Source organism: Centroberyx affinis, unplaced genomic scaffold (genome assembly GCF_046629955.1).
Source record: "Centroberyx affinis isolate AG114_WGS23_722 - 3 ecotype Tasmania unplaced genomic scaffold, CSIRO-AGI_Caff_v1 ptg005166l_1, whole genome shotgun sequence".
Taxonomy (NCBI): domain Eukaryota; kingdom Metazoa; phylum Chordata; class Actinopteri; order Beryciformes; family Berycidae; genus Centroberyx; species Centroberyx affinis.
In genome coordinates this window covers 81,270-104,919 of record NW_027282565.1, presented here as the reverse complement: position 1 = coordinate 104,919, position 23,650 = coordinate 81,270, and the positions used below count along the sequence as shown (strand labels likewise).

General features: G+C 42.5%; 2 protein-coding genes across 3 annotated transcripts; both read left to right on the top strand.

The window, feature by feature from the left end:
• The first annotated feature begins 30 nt into the window (after positions 1–30).
• Positions 31–14,626, top strand: ccz1 (CCZ1 homolog, vacuolar protein trafficking and biogenesis associated). Its single transcript, XM_071546194.1, has 17 exons — positions 31–165; positions 744–819; positions 939–1,035; positions 1,224–1,321; positions 2,451–2,544; positions 2,702–2,782; positions 2,874–2,921; positions 3,868–3,951; positions 4,760–4,935; positions 6,314–6,395; positions 7,437–7,498; positions 9,499–9,610; positions 9,980–10,013; positions 10,207–10,324; positions 12,423–12,581; positions 13,898–14,025; positions 14,149–14,626. The coding sequence occupies exons 2-17, from the start codon at positions 806–808 to the stop codon at positions 14,202–14,204; spliced, it is 1,443 nt and encodes a 480-aa protein (XP_071402295.1). The 5' UTR covers positions 31–165; positions 744–805; the 3' UTR covers positions 14,205–14,626.
• Positions 14,627–16,039: 1,413 nt separating this feature from the next.
• On the top strand, positions 16,040–23,609 carry dlgap5 (discs, large (Drosophila) homolog-associated protein 5). Of its 2 annotated transcripts, none has more exons than XM_071546196.1 (19): positions 16,040–16,120; positions 16,760–17,000; positions 17,305–17,492; positions 17,717–17,782; positions 17,887–17,926; positions 18,136–18,228; positions 18,357–18,458; positions 18,851–18,925; positions 19,081–19,118; positions 19,226–19,470; positions 19,748–19,927; positions 20,025–20,113; positions 20,283–20,443; positions 20,589–20,681; positions 21,214–21,472; positions 21,610–22,355; positions 22,662–22,842; positions 23,193–23,236; positions 23,386–23,609. In XM_071546196.1, exons 2-19 carry the CDS (start codon positions 16,778–16,780, stop codon positions 23,497–23,499), a joined length of 2,937 nt encoding a protein of 978 aa, XP_071402297.1. In that variant the 5' UTR covers positions 16,040–16,120; positions 16,760–16,777; the 3' UTR covers positions 23,500–23,609. The 2 variants fall into 2 exon arrangements, with proteins under 2 accessions (XP_071402297.1, XP_071402296.1); XM_071546195.1 differs by having other exon boundaries at positions 20,589–20,690.
• The last annotated feature ends 41 nt before the right edge of the window (positions 23,610–23,650 follow it).

Sequence of the window (23,650 nt, the reverse complement as noted above, 5' to 3'; positions counted from 1 at the left end):
CCCGAGCACTTGGACTTGTGACGCTCCGCTGTCAAAAGCAGGAAGTTTAGAATGTGAAGTATATGCGGCATCTCCTCTCATTGATCTCATTTCCTCAACTATTATCTTTATTTACGCGAACTATGACCACAAGCCTCTGAACGTGTCAGGTTTATACACTATAAGGTGAGTGTTACAGCTGTGTTGTACTGTCACTGTCGCGGTTCAACGAGGTTTTTCCCCCGCTTGTATCTCTGCAAACAACTCAAACTGCTGCTGGCGGCGGTCTGTTGTCATTAGTGCTAGCATAGCCAACTAGCTAGCTAGCTACTCAAATTGACCACCTAACGTCGGCTAATTACAAGCTAGACAACTAGCTGTGTTGGTTTGCTGATGGAACCAAAGAGATTGCTCTTCAGTTCGTGGAGTCAGAAGAAATAATTAATCTACTGTACAAAGATTTAGTTTTTCCCAGTCCGGGCCGGTTGTTGTGCAGGTTTAGCTAAGCTTGCTGCTCTGCTTGCAGAGTTTACTGGATGCTAACTTACAGTAGCATCAATGTAAACAATGCGAGTGACAGAATAAAGTCAGCAAGTTGCTAACAAACGTGTCTCTTAAATGCCCTGTGTACTACTAGTTTCTTGCAGTTGTGTCAAATTTAGCTCGTCAAATTTATTCAACGTGTGGACCCACGCATTAGGAGTTAGTGATTGTTTCTCTCTAGATTTGTCATGCCATATGTCATACTTCTCTTCATTCTGCAGGCACACGGCATGCTAACCAAACTTTCTTTGGAACAAAGGAAATCTCGACACAAGTTACTCTAATGCTGATGATCAGGTGAGGCAGGTGTGATTTTGATCAAGTAAGATCAACGTTTAATTAACCTAAAAGAAATCAAGAAGGCTTCAAGCTTGCTGTGTTTGTTCATCAGCCTTTGTGCTTTGTGTCTGTTGCAGTCCAAGAATGGCCACAGGAATGCAAGAGAAACAGTACACGCCATCTCTGCTAAATTTTTTCATTTACAACCCTTCATTTGGGCCACGTGAAGGAGAGGTGAGCTCTACTTCCACAGGATTTTTTTTTTTTTTCCTGCTAATTACATATTTCATACCTCTCTGTCCTGCAGCAGTGTACTTAATGTATCTCCAGCCTGATCTTTATTAAGATAGTTTGCTGGGGGTGTTTTGATAAAATCCTTAATTTACCCCTATCTAAATTGCTAACTGACGTGTCTTGTTTAGGAGGAGAAGAAGATCTTGTTTTACCATCCCTGTGAGGTGGAGAAGAATGAGAAGATCCGTAATGTGGGCCTTTGTGAAGCCATTGTACAGTTCACCAGGTAGAGATCTTACTATTGTACTTTGAACACAAGCAGAGTGCAGCGACAGTAGCATTTTCCCATCATATTACAGACCAGGTGGGTCACCTGTGCATCTGGCTTGGATATGGGGGAAAAAGTATCTAACATTACTGACAGGGTTTGCGTTGACTAGCTACTTCTATGCAGGTGACCAGGAAAGTGGCTTGTCTTTGAAGCTGAATTTCAACAGAATAGGGAAATGTTGCAGTAATTTAAATGTAGTGTTGGTAAAAACACAAAATGGGGAGCTAGTCATCTTGGTTCTAATTTTTAAAATATGGTAGTAATGTAGATTTGATCTGATTTGGGGTTTTACGTTTCTGTCTCTCAGTTAAATCTAACCGTCCAAAATTTAGCAGTAGTGCAGCCGACTCTTGCAACATTACTTCTGATTGGCGGAGCTGACTACAGACTCTTGACTTAGATTCCCCAAATGCCACTGATGTGGCAAGAACAGTGGAATAGTAGAATGGCTGCAAGCTTTAGGCCATGCTGTAGGAATGAACAACAGAGGCTCTTGTGTGCCTCTGTGTTAAATGGAGAACCCTGATTATACAGTCATCTTTTCAAATCCTCTTACAGATGTTAGTATTGTATAAATGTAGGGCCTAATGCCGTATTCCACGATACTGCCATAAATCTGCAGCTGGGCCACTGCCTGCCGGGGTTTCCTCCCATGTAGTTTCCACTGGGTCAAATCCAGAGCAGAGCTGTCCACAAGTTGTGAATAGTGGCGTTGCACCAGCTTGTGAAATTTGAACAGCGTTATGTTTCCAATCAGTCAAAATACAATCAATCACTCCTTGGGAAAACCCTGAGCTAAGGACTAAAATTACATCCAGGGCAGGAAACTGAAGGCTGCAGTGTCTGGTACATCCCTAAATTCACCAGACTCTATTTTATCAGCCAACTAGGGACAGGAATAGGAGCTGCAGGCTTAATTTGTTGAAGTGGTTGGTGTAGTAGACAAATTAACCAGTCACAGCTAAAATTAATTTCATTTCCCACCCTGATTGTATCTGTTCCCCAACTCTTGTATCTGTACTTACATCCTGAGTATTGGTTTTGAACCTCGTCTTTCCTAACTTCCATGTGTTCTGCATTTCAGAACATTCTGTCCGACAAAACCAGCTAAATCCCTGCACACACAGAAGAACAGGCAGTTTTTCTTTGAACCGGAGGACAATTTCTGGATAGTTATGGTATCTTAAAGCTTGCCTTGTACTTTCCATTTACTTTACTTGTACAGAACATGCTGTGTTCATCAAGACATTGTAGACTGTCTCTGGAATGTAATTTAGATCTGATCAACCAATCGCTTATATTCACTGATTTTGGTGTTTTTAATTGGTTCTTCAGGTGGTGCGAAACCCAATGGTAGAGAAACCTAACAAAGATGGTAAACCTCCCACCATAGAGTATCAGGAAGAGGAGATACTTGTGAGTGTTGAGAGTACTTTCTCTTCAACTTAATTTCTCCCATGGAATATTGTCTGTTTTTATACCTTACTGTGCCCTCTTCCTTCTGTAGGACACTGTTTATGGTGCAGTGTTGAGGCAATGCTACAGCATGTACAAGGTGAGCTTTGACATTTCAGAATGATGCTTTCACAACATGGGTGTTATGCTTTTTTGTGTAGTTAAAGTACAGTCTGACATTGCATATAAATATGCTATTAGAGGCTTCATCTTAAAGGATACGTTCAGCGATTTTGGTCCTATATATAAATTTCTCTCTTACAACCCTTTAGTACTTGGACCCGCAGAGAATACTGACTCCAGAGTCAGCTGTTGGTTGAAACATCAAACTCGGTTTGCTAGCCTCTTGCTGCTGTAATGAGTCCAAATGGGGTTTGTCAAAATATCTCCAACAAGCCATTTGTAGTCAGGGGACTTGAGAGGAAACTAATGGAGGATAATGGAGGATAATGGAGGAAACAGTTCACACTTCCACTAATCAGGAAATCATGAAATATTTTTCTCTGCCGCAGCGCAGACGGCTGTGGGGTGAAAGTGTGTTGCTGGCGGTGTGATCTAGTTTTATCAAGTCAGATAGTAAACAATTGTGCATGGAGCAGAGTTGAGTTTGGTAGAAGATGATCCACTGAGTGGGAATGGTGTGGTGCTGCTGCTTTCCAGGCCATAGATAGAAATGTGTCAGATGGTCGCCATATCATCACACACTGGCTTTTTTGGAGATTTTTTGACAAACCCTATTTGGACTCATTGTTAGCAGCAAGAGGCAATGGAGCTCACCACCTCAACCGACAGCTGACTCTGTGGGTCCAAGTACTGCAGGTATGGAAGAGACAAATTATATATATATATATATACATCCAAAATGGCCAAACTTAACCATTGAAGAAAACAGACAAAATGGAAACTACGCTATAGGGTCCTCCCCTCCAAAAATCCATGCACAGATACCTATAATAAATGTACCCCAAACTACCCCATGTTGAGGCTTTAAAAACTGCAAAAAGAGTCGCATTGTAACACTGATTATTGTCTTTTTACTCCTCTAGCTCTTCAACGGCACGTTTGGCAGAGCAATGGAGGCAGGTGGAGTGGAGCTGCTCATTCAGAAGCTTGAAAAGTTCTTCTACAGGGTAAATAGACAAAACCACGTTGACAGATAAATGCTTGTTGCTGGGTGGAGATGTCTTTTTTTATTTTCCAAAACAGACCCTTAGTTTGCGTTGGGCTTGCTTTGACAGTGTAATTAATTTTGATTACATAGTGCACACATAGTTGTTAAGAAGAAGTCGGTCAAGCCTGACAGCCAGTGTTTTCACATGGGTTTGGCTCCACAAATGTCCACTTGGTACCGAATGATTTCCAGTTGGATGACACTTAAACATACACTGACATAAATTGTAAATAGGTTTTGACACAAGTTACATTTGGGGAAGCCGTTGCATCAGTCGTGTTTGCAGTCACGCCTAATTGCCAAGTAATTCTCGGTAACCGCCAGCATTAGCCGTGGCCTTGTGCTGCCCTCACCTCGCTGGAAGGATCCAGCTTTAGGCATAAATACTGAGATTATTCCCAAGTATAAAAAATTCATTTCTAATTAGGGAATACCCTTCAGAGCGTCTTAAGCTTACACGGGCTTCCCTCTCCAGAATGTAACCCAAAGACAGAGAGAGAAAGAGAGAGCCGATGGTGTGTGTATCAGAGGTTGAATGTCAGCGCCTCTCCTCTGCCCTGAGGTGACGTCGGCGTCTCTAGAGAGCGTCTGCTCCTCTCTCCGCTGTCTTTATTGCATGGTAAGCAAGCACTAGTAGGCAGGTAAACTAACCCCTTTCTCCTTTCCTTCTCCTGTGTCTGTGGGGCATCTCTTCTTTTGTTTTGTGTGTGTGCGTGTGTGTGTGTGTGTGTGTGTGTGTCCCTGTGCGTTCATACTGGGGGTTTCAGTATCTGCAGACTCTCCACCTGCAGTCCTGTGACCTGCTGGATGTATTTGGGGGCATCAGCTTCTTCCCGCTGGACAAGATGACCTACCTGAAGATCCAGTCCTTCGTCAACAGAGTGGAGGAGAGCCTCAGCCTGGTCAAATACACAGCCTTCCTCTACAATGACCAGCTCATCTGGTACGGACTGGGCGCTTGTTGAAAATGTAATCTAAATTGTGTCCGTCAAAGTTAACTCACACAACAGAACATCCACAACAGTAGTGGATTTCCTACATGAAGCCCTGTGCACTAGGTACTTTATAAAGAAAATGAGAAATATTGTGGTGATTTCCTGAAGTGTTACCTGCAGCCTGTACTATACCAGACCCATAATAATAACAATAATAATCATAATAATATGAATAAACTATTTGTATGGCACCTTTCATACAGAATTGTAGCCCAAAGTGTTTCACATAATAATGAGACATGAAATTAAAGTTAAACATAAATACCTAACAAGCAGTAAAATAGTTGATGCACAATAAAAGAGTAAACCAGGATAAAACTGGTTATTGAGACTAGAAGAATGAGAAAAAAGAGTAATATGAACATAAAATCCTATGCACATAGAATAACCTTAATTTAAAGATAGATTAAAAAGATGTGTCTTTAACTTTTTCTTAAAAATGCCAACAGAGCTCGCCATTCTGAGATCTTGTGGGAGGGTTTTCCAGAGTTTAGGGGCGTAAAAACAGATGGCGGCTTCATCAGAGTCTTCTTGTGTAAAACCTCTTGTGTGGAACCTCTAATAAAAACGCAGTGTAGGGCATAAGTGTTATAAAATGATAAACAATATTTAATGTATGAAGGTGCTAGGCCATTTAGTGCTTTATAGACAAATAAAAGGACTTAACAATGAATTCTAAAAGACACGGGAAGCCAAGGTAGACCATTACACCTCCCAAATGAAATATAGCACATAAAAGACTGGCTGACATATGAAATATACTGAAATATAGCACATAAAATACTGGCCTTGGCATCTGCAAAAGCATTACAACAGGCTGGGTAGAACAGAGGCTGCTTCAAATACGCCCTCTAATCCTCTTTGTGGGTTATGCGCATCCTGACATGTTGCTTAGTACCTTTAATTGCGCTGTCAGCCTGTCCCCTCGCTGTCTAAGCAGGGGGATTACGTGATCGCTAATGAATTGACTCGAGAGCAGTTTTTGACGGCATTGTGTGACCTTTGATTACTTCAACAGCCACAGGGAGATGAGCAGTTTAATTTGCGCTCAGTTTATATCTGCCCATTATTTTGGCTGGATGGTCTGCTCTCATCCTCTGCAGCTGTAATATTCATCTTAGCACATTTACAACTACACATAACAATAATTAGCACTAGAACTCGTTTTATCATCTAACCCATTACCTTTTACATTATTTACACTGAAAAACACTCATGCAGCCACACATGGTTTTGCACCTGTTAGCCCGAACACTGCCTTGTTGTAAGGGCGAAAGACGTGATGCAGAGAGATGTAATTCTGTGCGTTTGTGTTTGCGTCTGCAGGAGCGGACTGGAACAGGATGACATGAGGATCTTGTACAAGTACCTGACCACCTCGCTGTTCCCCAGGCACTCTGAACCAGAGGTGAGTGGGAGGAAGGGCTGTGGCTGAGGCAAGATGAGGAGAGAGCTTGAGGACATGGTGAAAGAAATAAAGAATGGTGTGATAAGGAGGGAAGGTGATGATTGTTGTGAAGGAGGGAGGGATGGATATACAGGATAGAGAGGAGACTCACTATTATGCCATTTAAATGAAAAGTCCACCCTAAAACACTTTAAAACAGCCATTGGTGGATTACCTTCCATTTCTGGGTCTATTGTCTTTGTTTGGTGGTGGATTTTTCTTATTCCCTTAGATGACTTGACATGTGTAGATATGATGTCATGTTGAGATATTTCCAGCGCAGCTACAATGGAGTTTGATAGCAGAACATTTTTCCGCGATCTAAAACATCAACGGTAAACGTCAGGTTTTGGTGTCAGTCGCTCAGAATCAGAGAGCGAGGGCTTCTTTCTAGAGCTGCCATTTTGCACCAAGAGACGTTCAACAATCATACAGGGAGAAATCCATCGTAGAAGAGGCAGAGAGACCAATTTCAACACTGTCAGGACATTTTGAGTAAGGGACGCGAGTCACTTTTTCTCAACTGGAAAAACTTTTGCTTTCTATTGCTACCACTATCGCTTTCTCCACCTACACACATAACCAATAGCTGAATGAAACAAGTTCACACCCGTTCTCTGGGGCTTGTCGAAAGGCATTCTGGGAAATGTATGAAATCACTAGCTGAAGTAGAAGCAGACGAGGTAAGTAGAGGGAAAGTAGGTTCACCACAAGAAAGTAAATTACAACACTTGATCACAAAATAACTCGTGGAATGCACTGAACATTACAGATTGATGATATATAACAGTGTAAGAAAGGGTGGATTTTTCCTTTAATGGTCCGGACATGGCATGTGAAATTACTGTTTAGAAAGATAGCTGTGAACACTACTTTCAAAACCAATACTTCCAATATGGAAAGTGAGCGAGGAGCTAATATGGGAAGTATGCAGCGTCATAAAATTGTATATGATCCTCTCTCCCTCCTTTCCCCTCCCTCGTCTTACTCTCTTTTCCCCAGTTGGCAGGCAGGGACTCTCCTCTGAGGCCGGAGGTCGCAGGGAATCTGTTGCACTATGGGAGGTAAGTTCGTTAGCGGCCTCTAACCTGGGAAGGAAAACCTCCCTCGACGCTCTGTATCTGCACAGGGCTTGTATAGGCACGGCCCGCTTCCTCCTGGCTCTCTGCAGGGCGCTGTAGGACTCGACTCGGGGTAGGAGGGGGCGAAAAGCAAATGCTAGCAAGAGGTAACGGATGCTGTAACCGAAATTGAAAATGAAGGTTTCAGTGGCTTGTTCATAGACGCTATCCCTCAGTATAAAATGTCCTGCTGCAGTTTTTTTCTGAAACCGCTATTCCGTGTACTCGGATTGCTGCAAGAAAATTGAAAGCAAGTATAAAGATGTAATGACAAATGTTTTGTCATGATGGGCAAATTGTGGTCTAGTCATACTTCAGACCCTTATTTGACTCTTAGTGCTCCTTTCATTCGTGCCTGGAGGCTGTACAGCGCTTGTTTACCTTTTGAAACTAGGATTTGTTAAAATTGAATTGAAAAAACACAATTTGACTTAACCTTGTTAAGTTGTAATGAACTCTAATTTCATAACATGTTTTACCTTGTTGCATATACTTTCTTTAATGGCTCCATGCACCGTACTGTTAGTGTTTTGCGTTGTATTGGGTTGTAAATGTGATATATTTTTCCATATTTCCAATTTCCAATATTTTCAAGTACTTAAAAAGTGCTTTGATGTGTCAGTTCTTGGTTGCCTTTGAGGTCACATGGTTGAATTGACAGCCTTTTGGGCCTCTGACTTCTCTGAGAGCTTGTTGTTTTCATATTGGAGCAGGATAATTTGGCACTTGTTTAACAAATGGCTGTCCATTAGTAGGTCTGCTAATGGAAGTGACTTGGCTAGCAGGACAGTGGGGTAACATTGATTTGGGACGAAGAGACTTGTCTAATTTTTTAACTACATAGAGATTATGCACCAAGCAGCGTAGTGTGTGTGTGTGTGTGTGTGTGTGTGTGTGTGTTTGTGTGTATGTACGAATGCACGTCTGTTTGCCAGCATCATGTGGTTTCAGCTCGCTGCCAGTAATGTGCTTGAGTAGCAGTCATCACAAACAGATGAGATAAGGATGTAACTCCCTCAGCTAATACAAACTAGAGAGGCGGAGGGCAGGGTATCGCTGCAGGCTTTGGGTTAATTCACTTTCAATTCAGTTTCAGTGTAAATATGTATAACAAGGGTATGTTTGCATTGGTATTTGCTATCTTGCACATAAATCTCACTGTGTCTGCGTGCATGCCTGAGGTGACTTGTGTCTGAAGGTGAAGGTGCAGCTGGTGCAGCGGTCCCACACTGACTCCTGGTGTCCTGTCCTGGACTGGGACCGCTGCTTCATGGCTGTAATGGGATAATGCAGTAGAACATGGAGATTAGTTTGCAGAGGCCCCCAAAGATTAGGCTTAACTGTAATACAAGTTATGGAAGGTGATTTACGCACTTTGAGATCCGTGTACGCAGGCACGCACACACACACACACAGGAGAAGGCACGCACACACACATGTAAACACACACAGACACGCACTTCAATGCAGATCGTTCCGCCTTGATATTTATCCTTGGAATCCAGCGTGCTAATATTACAACAGTGATTTCATTGTTGTTGGTTTGTGGTCATGTCTGCTTGGGAGGAATAACGGTTGATCCACTTTAGACTTTAGAGAATTTGATGAAAAGTTTACCTCTAAGTGCATCTTATGACCAGGGTGATATGATATGAACAAATGTTGCAGCGCAGTAGCGAGATCCAAGTTTGGTCAAAATCGAACTAGCAGCATCTGCAATATCACATGACAAAGATGACAAAACGGACGAACCAATCACTGTAATGTTGAAAATGCATAAATGCAGCCGCGGGATGCATCATTCCCACAAATTCAGTCAAAATTTGCGTGACAGCACACAAATAAATCCTTTTTTATAGAGTCACATCTGGATACCCGTTTTGACTTTTACTCACCAGGAGGAAATGGTTTTACCTAAGCATATTATCCTCTGTCCTCTCCAGGTTCCTGACAGGACCTGCCAATCTCAAAGACCCAGAGGCCAAATTTCGATTCCCCAAAATATTCGTCAACACAGAGGACAGCTACGAGGAGCTGCATCTGATCGTTTATAAGGTGAGACTGAATAATAATGAGCTTGAATCCCTGCTGTTTGTGGTGGCAGTCCACAGGTTTAATCGCTTGATTCACTCGCAGGCTTTATATGTTTTTTAATGTTTTAAAACAGAGGGAAGGTAGTACTCTAAAGTTGCTATTCATTTCTTTGGGGATGATTTTGATAATCTGTGACTGGAGGATTTGACCTTTTGTTTATGAGCAGTAGATTTAGGATGAAATGTTCCATTGCTCTCTCAAATGATATGGATTTTTGGGATTAAATGGCAGGATTTTAAAATGATTGTGTTGCACTGCATTAATGTAATTTGCAACCTGTGCATTCCTGGGTCTGCATTCAACCTGCATCGATCTGCTCTTTTTTTTCAGGCAATGAGCGCTGCGGCTTGTTTCATGATCAGTGGTATGTTTCCACACAACTAGAGTCATATGATGTAGTTAACTGTCATTTGCCTCCACCATTTCTTTTCTTTTTGTCAGTTGTTATTACAACTTCAATTTTGTCCGTTTCACTGCTCATATAAGAACAAAGTTGTACATGTTTCTCTTGTGTCCCGTCCCACCGTGCTTTCCTTCCTTCTCTCGCCTCTTTCCAGCCTCGGTGGAGCTGACGAGGGACTTCTGTGAGCAGCTGGACGGCTTGGTGGGGCCCCAGCTTACCTTGCTGGCATCTGATATATGTGAACAGTTCAACATTAACCGCAGGATATCAGGGTCAGTGGAGAATCCATCACTCTTCATTTACAACTCACTGCCCTGTGGAAATGGAGCTTTCTTCTAGTAGTTGTTACTAACACTTGATGCTCAGATTGCAGATATTTGCAGTACATTTCAAAGAGAAATTTGTCTTTGGTTTAACCCTTCTCAATTTTCATAATGGGTCCACATCACTTTGCTCATAAAACACTCAATGAGAATTTAAGGCTTGAAATGTTAAGGAATTATTTTAACTTTTTTAAGAACCAAAAAAAGGGGAAATCCACACTCTAAAAAAAGATATCTTTTCATTTCGCCAAGCTGTATATTTTTATTTGAAACATGTAAAACAAATAAATTAAGATCTTTTTGAGAGTGCGGATTTCCCCTTTTTCTGGGGGTTTTTGAATTAAGGCTAATTGAAATTGACGCACCAGAGAAGCCTTATTTTATGTCAATTTTCTTGCCCAGCATATTGACTTTCGTAGTCATTTACATTTTTTTAACCCATGGAGAAAGTATCATATGGTTGGGAGACAGTGTCTTTAAATTCATTACTTCAATTCATTTAAACCGTCAGTGTCATCCGTTTATTTACCAGATGACAAAAACAATTCTTTGTCTCAGTAGGAAGGTGAGCACTTCTCTCCTTGGTGATTACACCAGCAGTGTCGTTTGTCATCGGTATGCACTCAATCCTTTGAATTAACTCAAGCTGGCTGACAATGATAGATGAGACTCTATTACCATGGGATATCGTCATGGCACTACTTAGGGGTAACTCAAGCACCGCTACCATGTTGCTTTGGAGACTGGCATCCTGGCCTGCTCTCCTCTAACCCCAGCAGATAGCTTGAGATATGCCCTTGCCTGTAACCCAAGACTGGACTCCCTGGCCTACACAATTTGATGGGTCCCTTTTTAATCATCCTAGTGAAGAATGGACTGAATAAATCATGCTGCCCAAAATTCCTCAGCTGGCACCAGGCCCGTGTCCCAGCTAAGCCGGCCGGAACTGTGAATAATTAGGCGCACCACAGATAAAATCTGGGGTGAGGCTGAGTTGAATACGTCTACACACACCTCCAGAGAGTCAGTTACAATGCTGCTGTCAGTTAAGCTGCGGGAATAACTGTCTCCTCGACTCACCTTACTTTTAAAATGTGTGTAAAATGTGCATGTCGTAATTAACATCCATGATGTGCCATTTGGTGGATGTTTTTATCCAAAGTACCACAGTGTCATTAATGTCTACTGTACATTTTCAGCATGGCTGGCCCCAGTGTGAGTTGATCACCTAACCCTGACAGTCTTGGTGTCATGCTCTACCCATTGGGTTATACAGGACCATGGCTCCAGCTGTTGCCTTTTTAATAAGTCCAATGAACTAACTATGGGGTAGACACATTGTCTGCCTGTGACCACAGAAATAATGCTTGTGTAATGGGGACGCTATAGTTTGAAGTCACAATTTTAAACTCAAACAGCCTACCTCAGACACCACTGGTGTGACTTTGACAAAATTTGGAGGGATGATGTAGTTTGACACTGTGTTCTGTTGTTAAAAAACATTCGTAACTTTTGTGCTAATCAGTGAAATACTGACAATGCAGAAATACATTGGGAAGATGTAGGCTATCCTTCTGAAAGGTTCCATCAAAATCAAACCAGCGGTGTCTGAGATGTTATGTGACCCATAAACGTATGTCGTGCCCCCCGTATAATCCATGACTTACATTTTCCAAGTGTTGCAACACAGTAGTGAGATGTAGCTTTCCTCCCAGTTTGTTTCAAAAGTTGTTTCAAAATCGAAGTAGCAGCATCTGCAGTATCACATGACAGAGATGACAAAACAGACGAACCACTCACTGTAATTCTGAAAATGCACAAACGCAGCGGTGAGGTGCATCATTCCCACAAATTCTGTCAAAATCCGATCAGTGGTGTCTGCACACAAATCCACAGACAATACAAGGATTGGGTCACATAGTTGTAAAGGATTAGCCCAAACAGTGACTGCATCATGTGTGGAGGATAGCATGTTTACTGTGTCCTTGTTTAATCAAAGTTCCTATTTTTCTTTTATTTATCTTTTCTCTTGTTTTGTGTCACTCAGGCCGGACAAGGAGCCCCAGTTTAAGTTCATCTACTTCAACCACATGAACCTGGCAGAGAAGAGCACCATCCACATGAGGAAAACGGCCAGCGTCTCTCTCACTTCTGTCCATCCCGACCTCATGAAGATCCTGGGAGACATCAACTGTGACTTCGCCAGGTACAGTACAGAACATTTGCTCAGTAAAGGGTTGGTGTGTGGAATTTAACATCACCATGTGGCTCCAGGCGTTTAACTCTTTACCAAGAAACGAAAAATTAGGATAAAGCTGGTCAGTTTTTCTTACATTCGCTTACATCATGAAAACCGAAGACTTTTTTTCTTTTTACGCAAGTGTCAGTGCTGAAACAAAATTTTGAATGTCGCAGTATTCCTTTCAGAATCAAAAAACCTGTTTTGTCTGTCACAGTTACGAATAGTAAGTGTTTTGCTTTGTATTTTCTTTTGGGACAGCTGGAGACTTACTTACTAATTGCTTATTCCTGTTTAACTGATTCCATTGATGCACAGAGAAAGCAGCAGAGAGGAAGCAGAAATCAGGCCTTTGAAATCTGAATCTCATATACAATTCAGTTTGACTGTGATGTACTGCAATCCTACACATTTTGCCTTTTTATATAAAAATATATTCTATTAAAAAATGGGAGTGATTTTCAGTAATGTATTTCCCCCATTAATTACAGTAGGTTTGAAAATGTATAGCTTCTGCAGTAAACGGCAGCAATACTGTGAATACGATTTAAATTCCACAAAACCTGATTTTCAGGCAAGTCATTAGTTAGAAGCAGGAACTCTGAACCTGTTTCTCTTGGTGTCATCATTGGCTTGCCATTTTCATACATAATATGAATGCTCCTGGGAACTTTGGAAACACAATCTCCTTTAAAGCAGTCATGAGATTGTAGTCATGTGAAAATCCCATTCTCTGTCTATGGGGCTTGGCAACAGCATCCACATTCACAGCATTTCTTTTTTCATTATTAATATCAGTTCCTCTTTTCCTGCACGCCAGTGATGTGTGACTTTTTCTTGTGTTTGTTTTTAGTTTAGGTAAGTGTAAATATATCCAAAAAATGGCATTAAAGTCAGATAAGGTAAAAGTTGTGAATTTGAACTTTTATCCAACTCATCTACTGTAGGTTGTGATGGTCATCTCACTTTCTCCACACCCTCAATACAGGACCATTTGTCCTATTGAAGTATTAGAGTTGGGGCAGTTGCATGTGGGTTCAGTTGTGTTTTTCAACTGATATCCGTTTTTCTGTTTTCCGTTTTCTGAGACAGATGCTGAAAAAATTTATAAAATTACACATTTTGTAATGGAAAAATTCAGGGCTAATTGGTTAATTACATAACCCAAGAATTACAGTTGCAGCTGCTATCCGACACACGATAGCAGCACATGAATACAAAGCGTATAAATGCGATAGTGGCTCTTATGTTAAGGTGCTTTACCATTTGTGTGTTTCTTCTAGGGTTGATGAAGACGAAGAAATCATCGTTAAAGCTATGACAGACTACTGGGTAGTCGGCAAGAAGTCAGACCAGAGAGAATTGTACGTCATCCTGAACCAGAAGAACGCCAATCTGATCGAAGTAAACGGTAGGTCTGACGCGAACGACTCCGCCGCCAAATCTGTGTCATTACCACCACAAAAAGACAATCTGCCTTGATACTTAATCTCCCCTATAACCTTAATGCCCTTTTGTCTTTTCTCCACTGCAGAGGAAGTTAAGAGGCTTTGTGCAACGCAGTTCAACAATATATTCTTCTTGGACTGATGGAGGGAGGGAAGGACAGACGGAGAACCAGACTGTTTCACCACACTAAAGACTGTCAGTGTTGCAGGGTCTCATGACAGCATCAGCGTAATGCAATAATTGCATTGTAAAAACAAACAAACAAAAAGCTTTCACACCATGGGGTTTTTTTTCCAAGATTTTTATTTAACCGATACAAATTGTAATTTTCTCTTGTAATTAAGTGTAAAAATCCAGATTTTTACTGTACATGTACTTCATTTTCTTTCAGTTTCTTTGTACATACATTGTCTTGTAGGATTTTTGTCAACTGTTCATTATGATTTCTTACAAATGAGGTCATTTGTTTGTTCATGCTGGGGTTTTTTTTTATGAATACATCCTGACATAGTCTCAAAATTAATTTAAAAACAGACATGCACACAATATGTTTTTCTTTAGGTTCGATTGATGATCAGTGATAGTTTTGAAATAAGATGTCATCATGTCAAAAGTATTGTGGTTTGTAAACAGCTGCCCTAACTTTAAATAAATTAAGAAATTCTAATTTTATTCCGTGTTACAATTGTCTTTTCTTTGTTGAGTTGAAAATGCACATCCAGTAAAAGGTTTGGTACAATATCAAACAGGACTCCTGTGTGATATTTCAAAGTTGTTCAATTTCATATTGCATATAATTTTATACCTGTAATTTTTAGAGTGGATTACATATCGGTGAGAGGTCAGAAATTATATTGTATTTTCTCACTTGAAAGGATACTGTACAGCAGTGACAACCTTTTTCATATCAAGGACCCCTCATTTATTTTCATTTGATGAGATTTTGTCTCTGACCCAAATCTGAGAATATTTTTATTGTTAGATATGATTTTGTCCAGAATTCCATGGCTATCTGTAGAGAGATAACAGTGAAACTATGATCAAATTAGTCAACAATTCATCAATTTGCTGGGGACCCCCTGGAACCCCCTCAAGGACCCCTGGTGGTCCCCAGACCCCACACTGAGAACCACTGCTGTACAGAATTCACCAGAAATTAGTTTTTCAAAGCACATTTTCAAAAAATCTCTCCCTGGGGAAGCATCATGCCCCCAGAGCCCCCTAGCATTTTTGGTGAAGTACCCTTTTAAGGATTATTTATATGACATTTCTGCTTTATTGCACAGTTCACAGTGAAAAGGGACCGTAAAGGTGGGAGAGAGGGGATGTAACAAAGCAACAAGGGTTCCAGGCCGATTTCGACCCAAGACTTTGCATTTTACATGGTAGGCACTTTAGACAACTGAGCCACCAGGGGGTCAGAAGTTTTGCCCCTGCCCCTTTCAGAGTCTGTGCACGCCCCTGCTGCAGCCCTGCTTCACCATGTAAGGCTTTCTGAGTGGATGAGAGACATTTATCGTGGTTTATTACAATAATTTCTGCCTCCAAAACAAACAAACCAGATAAGAGTAACCCATAAAGGACTTTTTTAACAGTCAGCATTTTAATCAATGTTTTTAAATAGACAGATGATCCATAATCAACTCCCAAATTTCTCAATCACGTTTTCCTATCTGCCTATAGAAAGTGAAGTGCAATGAAACTAGGACTGTTGGTATTTGTACTTAGAAAATGTTTTTGCACTTTTGTCCCTGCTTCCAACACACCATGTTCTTTTCTTTGATGCATCAAATGACTTCAAGTCAGGCAAGGCGGGGCTAGATCGGTCGTATCAGGAAGAAAGAATTCAAGAGTAAAAAATTAGCCAATCAGCGCCTGCCGTTCCTGCCAGGAAACGAATCTGGTAGCCAATCAGAGCCACGTTGGACGAATTTTAAAAACGGACCCGCCATGATTGTTTTGACTCGACTCCGTCCGTTGTGTGTGTGTCTCAACGTTACCTGAACAGGCAGCAGGGACAATTGGATTTTAGGTAGTTTCTGGGAACTTTTTAAACGGTAAGATACGGTGGTTATCAAACGCTGTGTGACTGATATGTTTATTACTGTGTCGTTCGATTCTTGGCAAATGTCTGCCGACCAGTTAACGAGAACAACCTAACTCACCTCACGTTATAGGTAGCTAGCTAGCTTGGTTATACAAACATGTTGTTGAAGCCTTTGAATTGAATTTCAATTGGGGGTCCTTGTTTCACGTTTCACAAAACTGTAGTAGTTGAGTAGTAGTAGTAGCTGAGTAGCTGACTAACGTTAACGTGACATTTTGCTATAGTTTAGCGTTGGTTTAACTTATTTCCAGTGGCGTTATCGTTAACTGTAACGTTAGTTGAGATCAGTGGTTGGAATGAAAACTTGAAAAAACATGAAACATGAAAACTACACCTGGACCTCGACAGAAATAGTTGAGTCCACTGGTCACAACTATACAACTGTTCAACATTACTCCATTTGCTATTGGAATAACAAGCAAATTTAGACAATTTTCAAGTTGATTTCTCCTTTTTTTAACAGTTGCCATATCTAGTGACACGTCTACATTGTCCACAGTGTACATCAATATCTGTAATAACAGTGATATTTCTTTGTAATAACATGTCGATACACGCCTCTTACATCTTCTTCTGCTCGCCTGACCAGACCAGGTATCTGATCACCATGGAGTCTCGCTTTGCCAGCCTGCGCCAGCGGGACAGCAGCGTGTCCATGTTGCGGGTGAAACTGTCCCGGAGAAGGTCTCAGTCCCAGAAGGAGAACAGGGAACGCGCACTGAACACGCGCAGGCAGCTGGACAAGCTGCCCGAGCTGGAGAGCTCCTGCCTGGACGCCTCCATAATGACAGTCAACATGTCGACCATTCAGGAGAAGGCACCAGCTAAACGTAAGCATTGATTACCTGTGAAATCAATACACTCACCTATTGTTTCACCTCACCCTTTTTTTGTATCCTACTATGGTTCACCCAACGGATTTACTCTCCATTTTACATTTAGCTGATGCTCTGATTCAGATAGACAAACAATTAATTAGCAGTTAGGGGTTCAGGGTCTCCCTCAAGGATGTTTTGACAGGATACATTGGCCGTTGCAGGGATCAAACCCATGACCATAACTCTCGTATCACCAGGCTACCCATCCATCTAGTTAACTCTTACCCTATCCCACACCTCTTCCACTTCTCCACAGATGCGGCTGCAAACGAGAGGATGAAACAACTCGAGCGCTGGAAAGAACGCAAGGCACTGGAGAAGGAGAAGGAAAAGAGAGAGAAGGAACGGAAAGGAGTGTTCAAGACAGGCCTGTATCAGCCAAAGGACACAATGTCCTTTGCCTCTCTGCCTCAGGTCCCAGGTGCCACAACCAGAGCTAAGGAGGTGAGAGAGGACTCGTCATCAGACCAGTTCATACCTTTAAAGTATGATTTTAGATTTAGAGAAACCTGTATCTAAAGAGATTTGTTTTCATAGTGTACAAGTTCCGTGTAGCTCTTACATCTCACTGGTACCCTGCTGTTTTTATAAGTGTGTATATATAATACTATTGTGCTGATAAATAGTTCCATTGATTTGCATGTAATGATTCCCTGTCTTCCCATCAGGAAAAGGTAGCCCAGCCCCAGAGTACCAGAGTAACCCGCTCTATGAAACAGCAGCAAGTGCAGAAGGTATCGTATTCTCCCAAATCTTCAACACCTTATCAAACCCCTCTCATTGTTTTCATAAAACATTTAAAACCTCACATGTGCTTTGTTGCTTCTTTTCTCCACAGCCTCAGAAGGAACAGGTCCGAAGCACTGCTGTGAAAAAAGGTAAATTGTAATTGAATTACTAGGACACTGCTCATCATAGAGCTTCGTTCCCAGCATTTTATTTAGCTACGTCACTCCTGGATTTATAAAAAAAAAAAACATCTTATGATGAAGATCATCTTTGCCCGTTTATTTGAAATAAAACATATGATCTAAGTTCTGCGGCCTTGTCTGTTTTGGTTTAGTTCTGACCTCCCATTCTCTTATAGTCCAACCTGCTGTGGAGAGATCAACCAGGAGTCGGGTTGCTGTTGTCCAACCATTGCCAGCACCTACTGTGACCAGGACCAAAGCCTCTACAGGTAACGAATGAAAAGCAAATCACATGCTGCAAAACAAACCTCATGTGTAACTGGACAGTGAGATCAGCTATCATGTTTTTTTTTAATGTTTTTCTTATTCTTTGTGTCTGTCCCATGCCCTTCTCTAGTAGAGCCGGTCATGCGAGCTCTGTCGACCAGATCAGCCAACAGGCCTCCTGTCGCAGCTGTTCCTCTGGCGAAGAACAAGACTAAAGACAACTCTGCCGCAGGTACAGACTGAACCAAACCTGCACTTTAAAGACCCCATGAAACAGCATCTTTACTGCCTTGATTTGATGCATTTCCTGTTGAAACGACATAACGCACTGAGGGATCATTCAAAACTCTAAACCAATGGAAGGCAGTTTTATTTGATGGGATGAGTGGGATTGTTCAGCGATCTGTGATGGTTTTATTGGTTAGAATTTATATTATGGTGCAGCATGAAGTCACCATTAAAGATAGACTGTTTTCCAGGAAATAGAAGTAATCGGAGGTTCATTTCATGGGGACTTTAAGGAGCGTTTCTATTCTGAGTGTTGGAAGTACAAATATCAAAGCAAATGTACAGAGACAGTACAGTTATGCTTAACCATCTGTAAAAACATGTCCTTTTTGACAGATGCAAGAGTGACAAGGACCAAAGCAAATGTCAAGCTTGCAGCCCCCCCTTCTGGCAGAGAAAGGAACAACAAAGGTATCTACTGTTGTCAACATGACTGCCTTACCACAACCCATATTTAGATGCTGTCTCAGTTTTAATTTTTTCTCAGTGAACCCTGTACAGTTGTTTTTATTTGTCTATTATACCTTTTTCTGTGTGTGTGTGTCCCTCTCTCTTTTATTCTACAGTGACTGGTGATGATACAGTCCAATTTGCTGTGCCAAAGGTGAGCATTGCAGTGTATTTCACATGCAGTGGGTTTAACCTATGACTGGTAACACAGGAGCAAATTATCCTTTAGGCCATTTAGTTTACTGTTTATGTCTTGTGTAGGAGCCTGAGTTAAGGGAACCGGAGCAGAAAGCTTGTCCCGCCAGCCCAACACCCTGCGCAGAGGAGGAGGAGGAGGAGATGGTGGTGGACCAAGCTCCGGCCGACTCTCTCCCTCCTGTGGATCCGGCTGAATCTGCAGCCTCCTTCGCCCCTCAAGGCTTTGTGTTCCAGGCTCCTGTCGGCTTGTCCTCCTTCAAATTTGAGCCTCTCACTCCTCGCTCAGCAGACGCTTTCCTCACACCAAGGTCTGAGTCTGTTTTTTCCCTCCTCTTTATATTTTTACATTGCTTGACGATATGCAAAACACTGAGAAACCTTGGTCGATGTAGTTGTTTCTAGTATCATTTTGCTGCAGATTGGAGTTTTGTAGTTATGCAAACATTTCTTGGAGGTAGAAATAATCTCATTGGTTAAGTCAAACCACAATTATGGGCAGAGCCAAACAACCACAGTTTTTCTAGTTAAGGTTACGTTAGACTCAAGCCCAGTGAAAAATCTAAATCCCATTCTCTGACTTCCCAGTTGCAGCTTCAATCTTCCCTCTGCTCCTGTTCTTGCGCTCGACCTCGAGCCTCAAGCTGAGCAGAGCGAACCCTCTCCCCCCAAATCCCCCCACCGCTCCCCACCTCGCCTCTCTCCCACACCGGCCCTACCGACTCCAGTCAGCCCCCAAGAGCCAAAGCACGATGTACCATACTTCAGGTAAAGAAACAAAAATCTCTCATAAAATATTGCAAGGCCATACTTGTAATGTGTGTATTATTCACATTGAATTTTATGCGTGTCTCTGTATGTTCAGATCAGAAATCGCCAATGAGACTGACAGACTGACGAGTCTATGTGGCAACTGGGAGTATAAAGTGGAAGATGAGTCCATCCCAGAAGAGAGTGAGTGTATTCTCTTTTACCAGAGGCCAGGGTGACATGGTGAATATGTGACTGTAACTGAACTTGGGTGCTACAGGGAGTGGTGGTATCCTAACTGGGGAAAATTGCATTGTTCCTAACTAAATGACGGTGTGGGAACATGTCTGTCTTGTGCTCTTTACCTGTGTAGTGAGAGACCGTATGCGCACAGTGGTTGGCCAAGCAAGGCTGCTGATGAAGGAGCGCTTTAACCAGTTCGGGGGTCTGGTGGACGACTGTGAGCTGGGCCGAGGGGAGAAGATCACCACCTGCACTGACCTGCAGGGATTTTGGGACATGGTTTACTACCAGGTGAGAGCCTCGCAGGAGAGGGGCAGAAACAACACATTGTTTCAAATGTAAAACATGCCAAAGTTCATGAGGGAAATCGATGAATATAATGATTTTGGTGAAAATTGACTGAATCTTGCCCTTTTTTCCTGTTGTCGTCTTTCAGGTGGAGGATGTCAACAAAAAGTTTGATGCCCTCAAAGAGTTGGAGTCCCGAGGCTGGGTGGAGGAACACAAGCCCCCACCGCGACAGAGGAAGGTAGTCAAGGTGAAGACCCTCTACTTACATTTTTTTTTCTCCAGAGGCAAAGTTTGTGGTGTAAATGCAATTTCAATTATATTACAGCTATTGCTGGTTGGAATTTAGTCGTTTTTCGCTTGTGCATCTATTGTGTCTTGGTTTTTATTGTTAATACAGCTTTGTGTAGCTTATATTTGCAATAATTAAGAAGACTTTTTATAAACACCTACCTACTAACAACTTTTCTACCGGTAGTTTCTGTTTTCATTCTGGTTGTTGTTTAAACTGTCAGCTGCCTATGTAATGTGAAACCCTGCCTCTTCTTTGTGATTGGTCAGCTCACAAAAAGGAGCTCTACATCATGAGCGCTCCTAAAAAAAAAAAAGAAAAAAAAAGGAACTGTTCTCAACTTGATGCCACGCAGCACCTTTCCAAAACAGCCATTCCACATTGACTTTCTTATAAAAAGACAAAAAAAAGGCACTGTTGGTTTAGAAAAAAGTGTAATAGCACAAACTAAGACTTTTTGTCTGTCTCGTCCTTTTGACAGAAACCACCTTCCGCTGCAGCTGCCAAGCCAGCAGGGACCAACGCTGCAGCCAAGTCCCGCCTGGCTGCAGTGAAGGCTGCCATGAAAGCCAAACAGCAGGCTGCCGAGGCAGAGAAAGCTGCCAAGGCTGCAGGTAACGCTGAGGATGGACCTGGCCCGAACCCTCAGGACTCTCAGCCCCTGGCAGCGGCCCAGCCTGCAGACACTGTGACGTTCAATGGAGGTTTCTTCCAGGTGGAGAGCCCAGCCAAACTATCAGGTGAGAAAACCAGCACTCCTCGTCAAAGTAGGACGGCTGGAGGAGGGGGAATCCCCGGGACTTGCAGTGTGCTTTACCAGGCTGTTTGAGCTGCTGGATTTGGACTAATTTCTCTCTTGTGTTGTCTATCACTGCAGGTTCAGTGAGGAGATCCAGCCGTCTGAGTGCTGCTGCACTGCCTCAGGCCTCTCCCTGCTCCTCCCTCACCAAGTACCTCACTCCTGGAAGAGTCACCCGCCGATCCGCTGCTCTGTCACACGCCTCCCCTCTCCCCTCCCACGCCTCCCCTGCTCCCCTCACCCACACTCCTGCCCACCTTACTCTTCCTCTCCGGCAAAGCCCTCGCCAAGCACCACGACAGTCTCAGCCTGGCACCCCTCAGCCGCCCCAGAACAGAAAGGACACTGTAAACGTCTCCCTCTGTTTCTCACCCGTCAAGGACGTTCCCTCAGACGACACACAAGCTGAAGAATGCTCCGCAAACCAATCAGAAACACTTTCCAGGCAGGAGGAGGTCACTTCTGGGTGTGACGAAGACGGCAACCAACCTGAGCGCTGTACAGTTCCTGAACCCAGCAGCCCAGTACCTACACATTCACTCCCAATCATTTCTGTAGTCCAGGAGCGAGATAGATCCCCTGAAGACAGCAATCTTAGCCTGCCTCTCTCTCCCAAGCTATCCCTGTCTCCATGCAAACCTCCTTCTCCATCCAGCCACATTCCTGAACCCTCCTCAGCGCTGAGTTTCTCCCTGTCTCCCTGCTCAGCACCCAGCCAGCCTCCCCTCTCCTCCCCTGTGGTGTTTTCCTCTGCTCCTGCAGTCCAGGAACCTGTGGAGGCCCAAGAGTCCATGAGTGTAACTCCGGACAGCTCAGTCATTGAGGTAAACTGTTTTTCTTTTTAGTATAAATGAATGTATTTTGTGTATTTGGTGAAGCTAAATAGTCGGAGCTGTGCTGTAATATATGAATTGATGCTATGATAGTCCCGTTTCTGAGTTGGAAAAAATCTTATTGGCTAAAAGCAGCCTTATAAGATGCCATTGATCCAAAGTGTCTGTCTTACTGTACCATAATTGAATACTCTTTCAGCACAAGTGACCCCAGCAGGAATCAAACCCTGGTCCACTCTGCAAAACCATTTGTAACTTGAGCTCTTCAATAAACAAGTTAACCTGTTGTGTTTTTAGGACATTCCTGGGTTGGACTTTGAGCGCTACCTCCAACCTTCAGAGAGATGCAGCCTGTCACCCAGGGAGCCTGTAGCCGTAGAGACAAACTCACCCATGGCAGTGGATGTGGAAATGGAGAGTCCCAGAGCTCAGCCTGGGGATCTGCTAAATCAGGAAGAGGCAGTTATGATGCCCACAGGTAATGTATACAAACACACACAGATGCAGTTTTCACCTGGGTTTTGCACCACAATAACACTATAATGGATATTAAAGCTGCAGTAGGCAGGTTTCTAAATTGGCATTTTTTTAATTGAGCAATAGTAATCCCCATATTGGGACGACATTTTTCTCTTGCAAAAAAAAGCCTACTGCAACTTTAAGACAGATGGATATTGGAGTAGTTATATTCAGTCTTTTTCAGCATGGGTGGTATATTACAAACTGACGGTATTACAAGTTTTGCTTAAAAATTGCACCCTATCTACACAGTATCTTTTGCTGTCTGTGATCACTGTTATGCTCACTCCTCTCTCACTCTCACCACAGCACTCCCAGGTGTTCCAACAGTGTTCACTCCTCAGTCACCACAGGTTAAAGACTTTTCCCTTTTCTTTCCTCTCCAAATATAAACCTTAAATTCACTTGGAATGACCTCTCCTCAATTTCACTTTTTTGTTTTAATTTTGGCCTGATTGTTGCTGAATGTCCTGACAGACTCTTTCTTCTTCGTGTTTGTCAGGTCCAGACGGCGGAGTCTGACATCCTCCTTTTCACCCCTGACCTGAAGAACAGGATACGGCAGTCTGTCTGCCCCAGTGACCTGATGGTCTTCACCCCTCCCTCCAACATGTAGCATACAGCAAAAATATATAGCAACCTATAGTGTACTACTGTGTCAAAGCTTTTATTTTAAAGATGTACTTTTGCCCCTCTTGAAAAAAGACTGAGTGATTTTAAAAAAAATTCCACTGTATTTTTATTGTTTTTTTGGTTTTTTTTTTTTA

Coding starts and splice junctions, on each gene's coding strand:
- ccz1 (XM_071546194.1), top strand. Junction 3,952..4,759: donor TTGAAAAGTTCTTCTACAGG/GTAAATAGACAA, acceptor TGGGGGTTTCAG/TATCTGCAGACTCTCCACCT. Junction 7,499..9,498: donor AATCTGTTGCACTATGGGAG/GTAAGTTCGTTA, acceptor TGTCCTCTCCAG/GTTCCTGACAGGACCTGCCA.
- dlgap5 (XM_071546195.1), top strand. CDS start 16,778: ATGGAGTCTCGCTTTGCCAGCCTGCGCCAGCGGGACAGCAGCGTGTCC. Junction 18,229..18,356: donor CAGGACCAAAGCCTCTACAG/GTAACGAATGAA, acceptor GCCCTTCTCTAG/TAGAGCCGGTCATGCGAGCT. Junction 19,471..19,747: donor GACGCTTTCCTCACACCAAG/GTCTGAGTCTGT, acceptor CTGACTTCCCAG/TTGCAGCTTCAATCTTCCCT.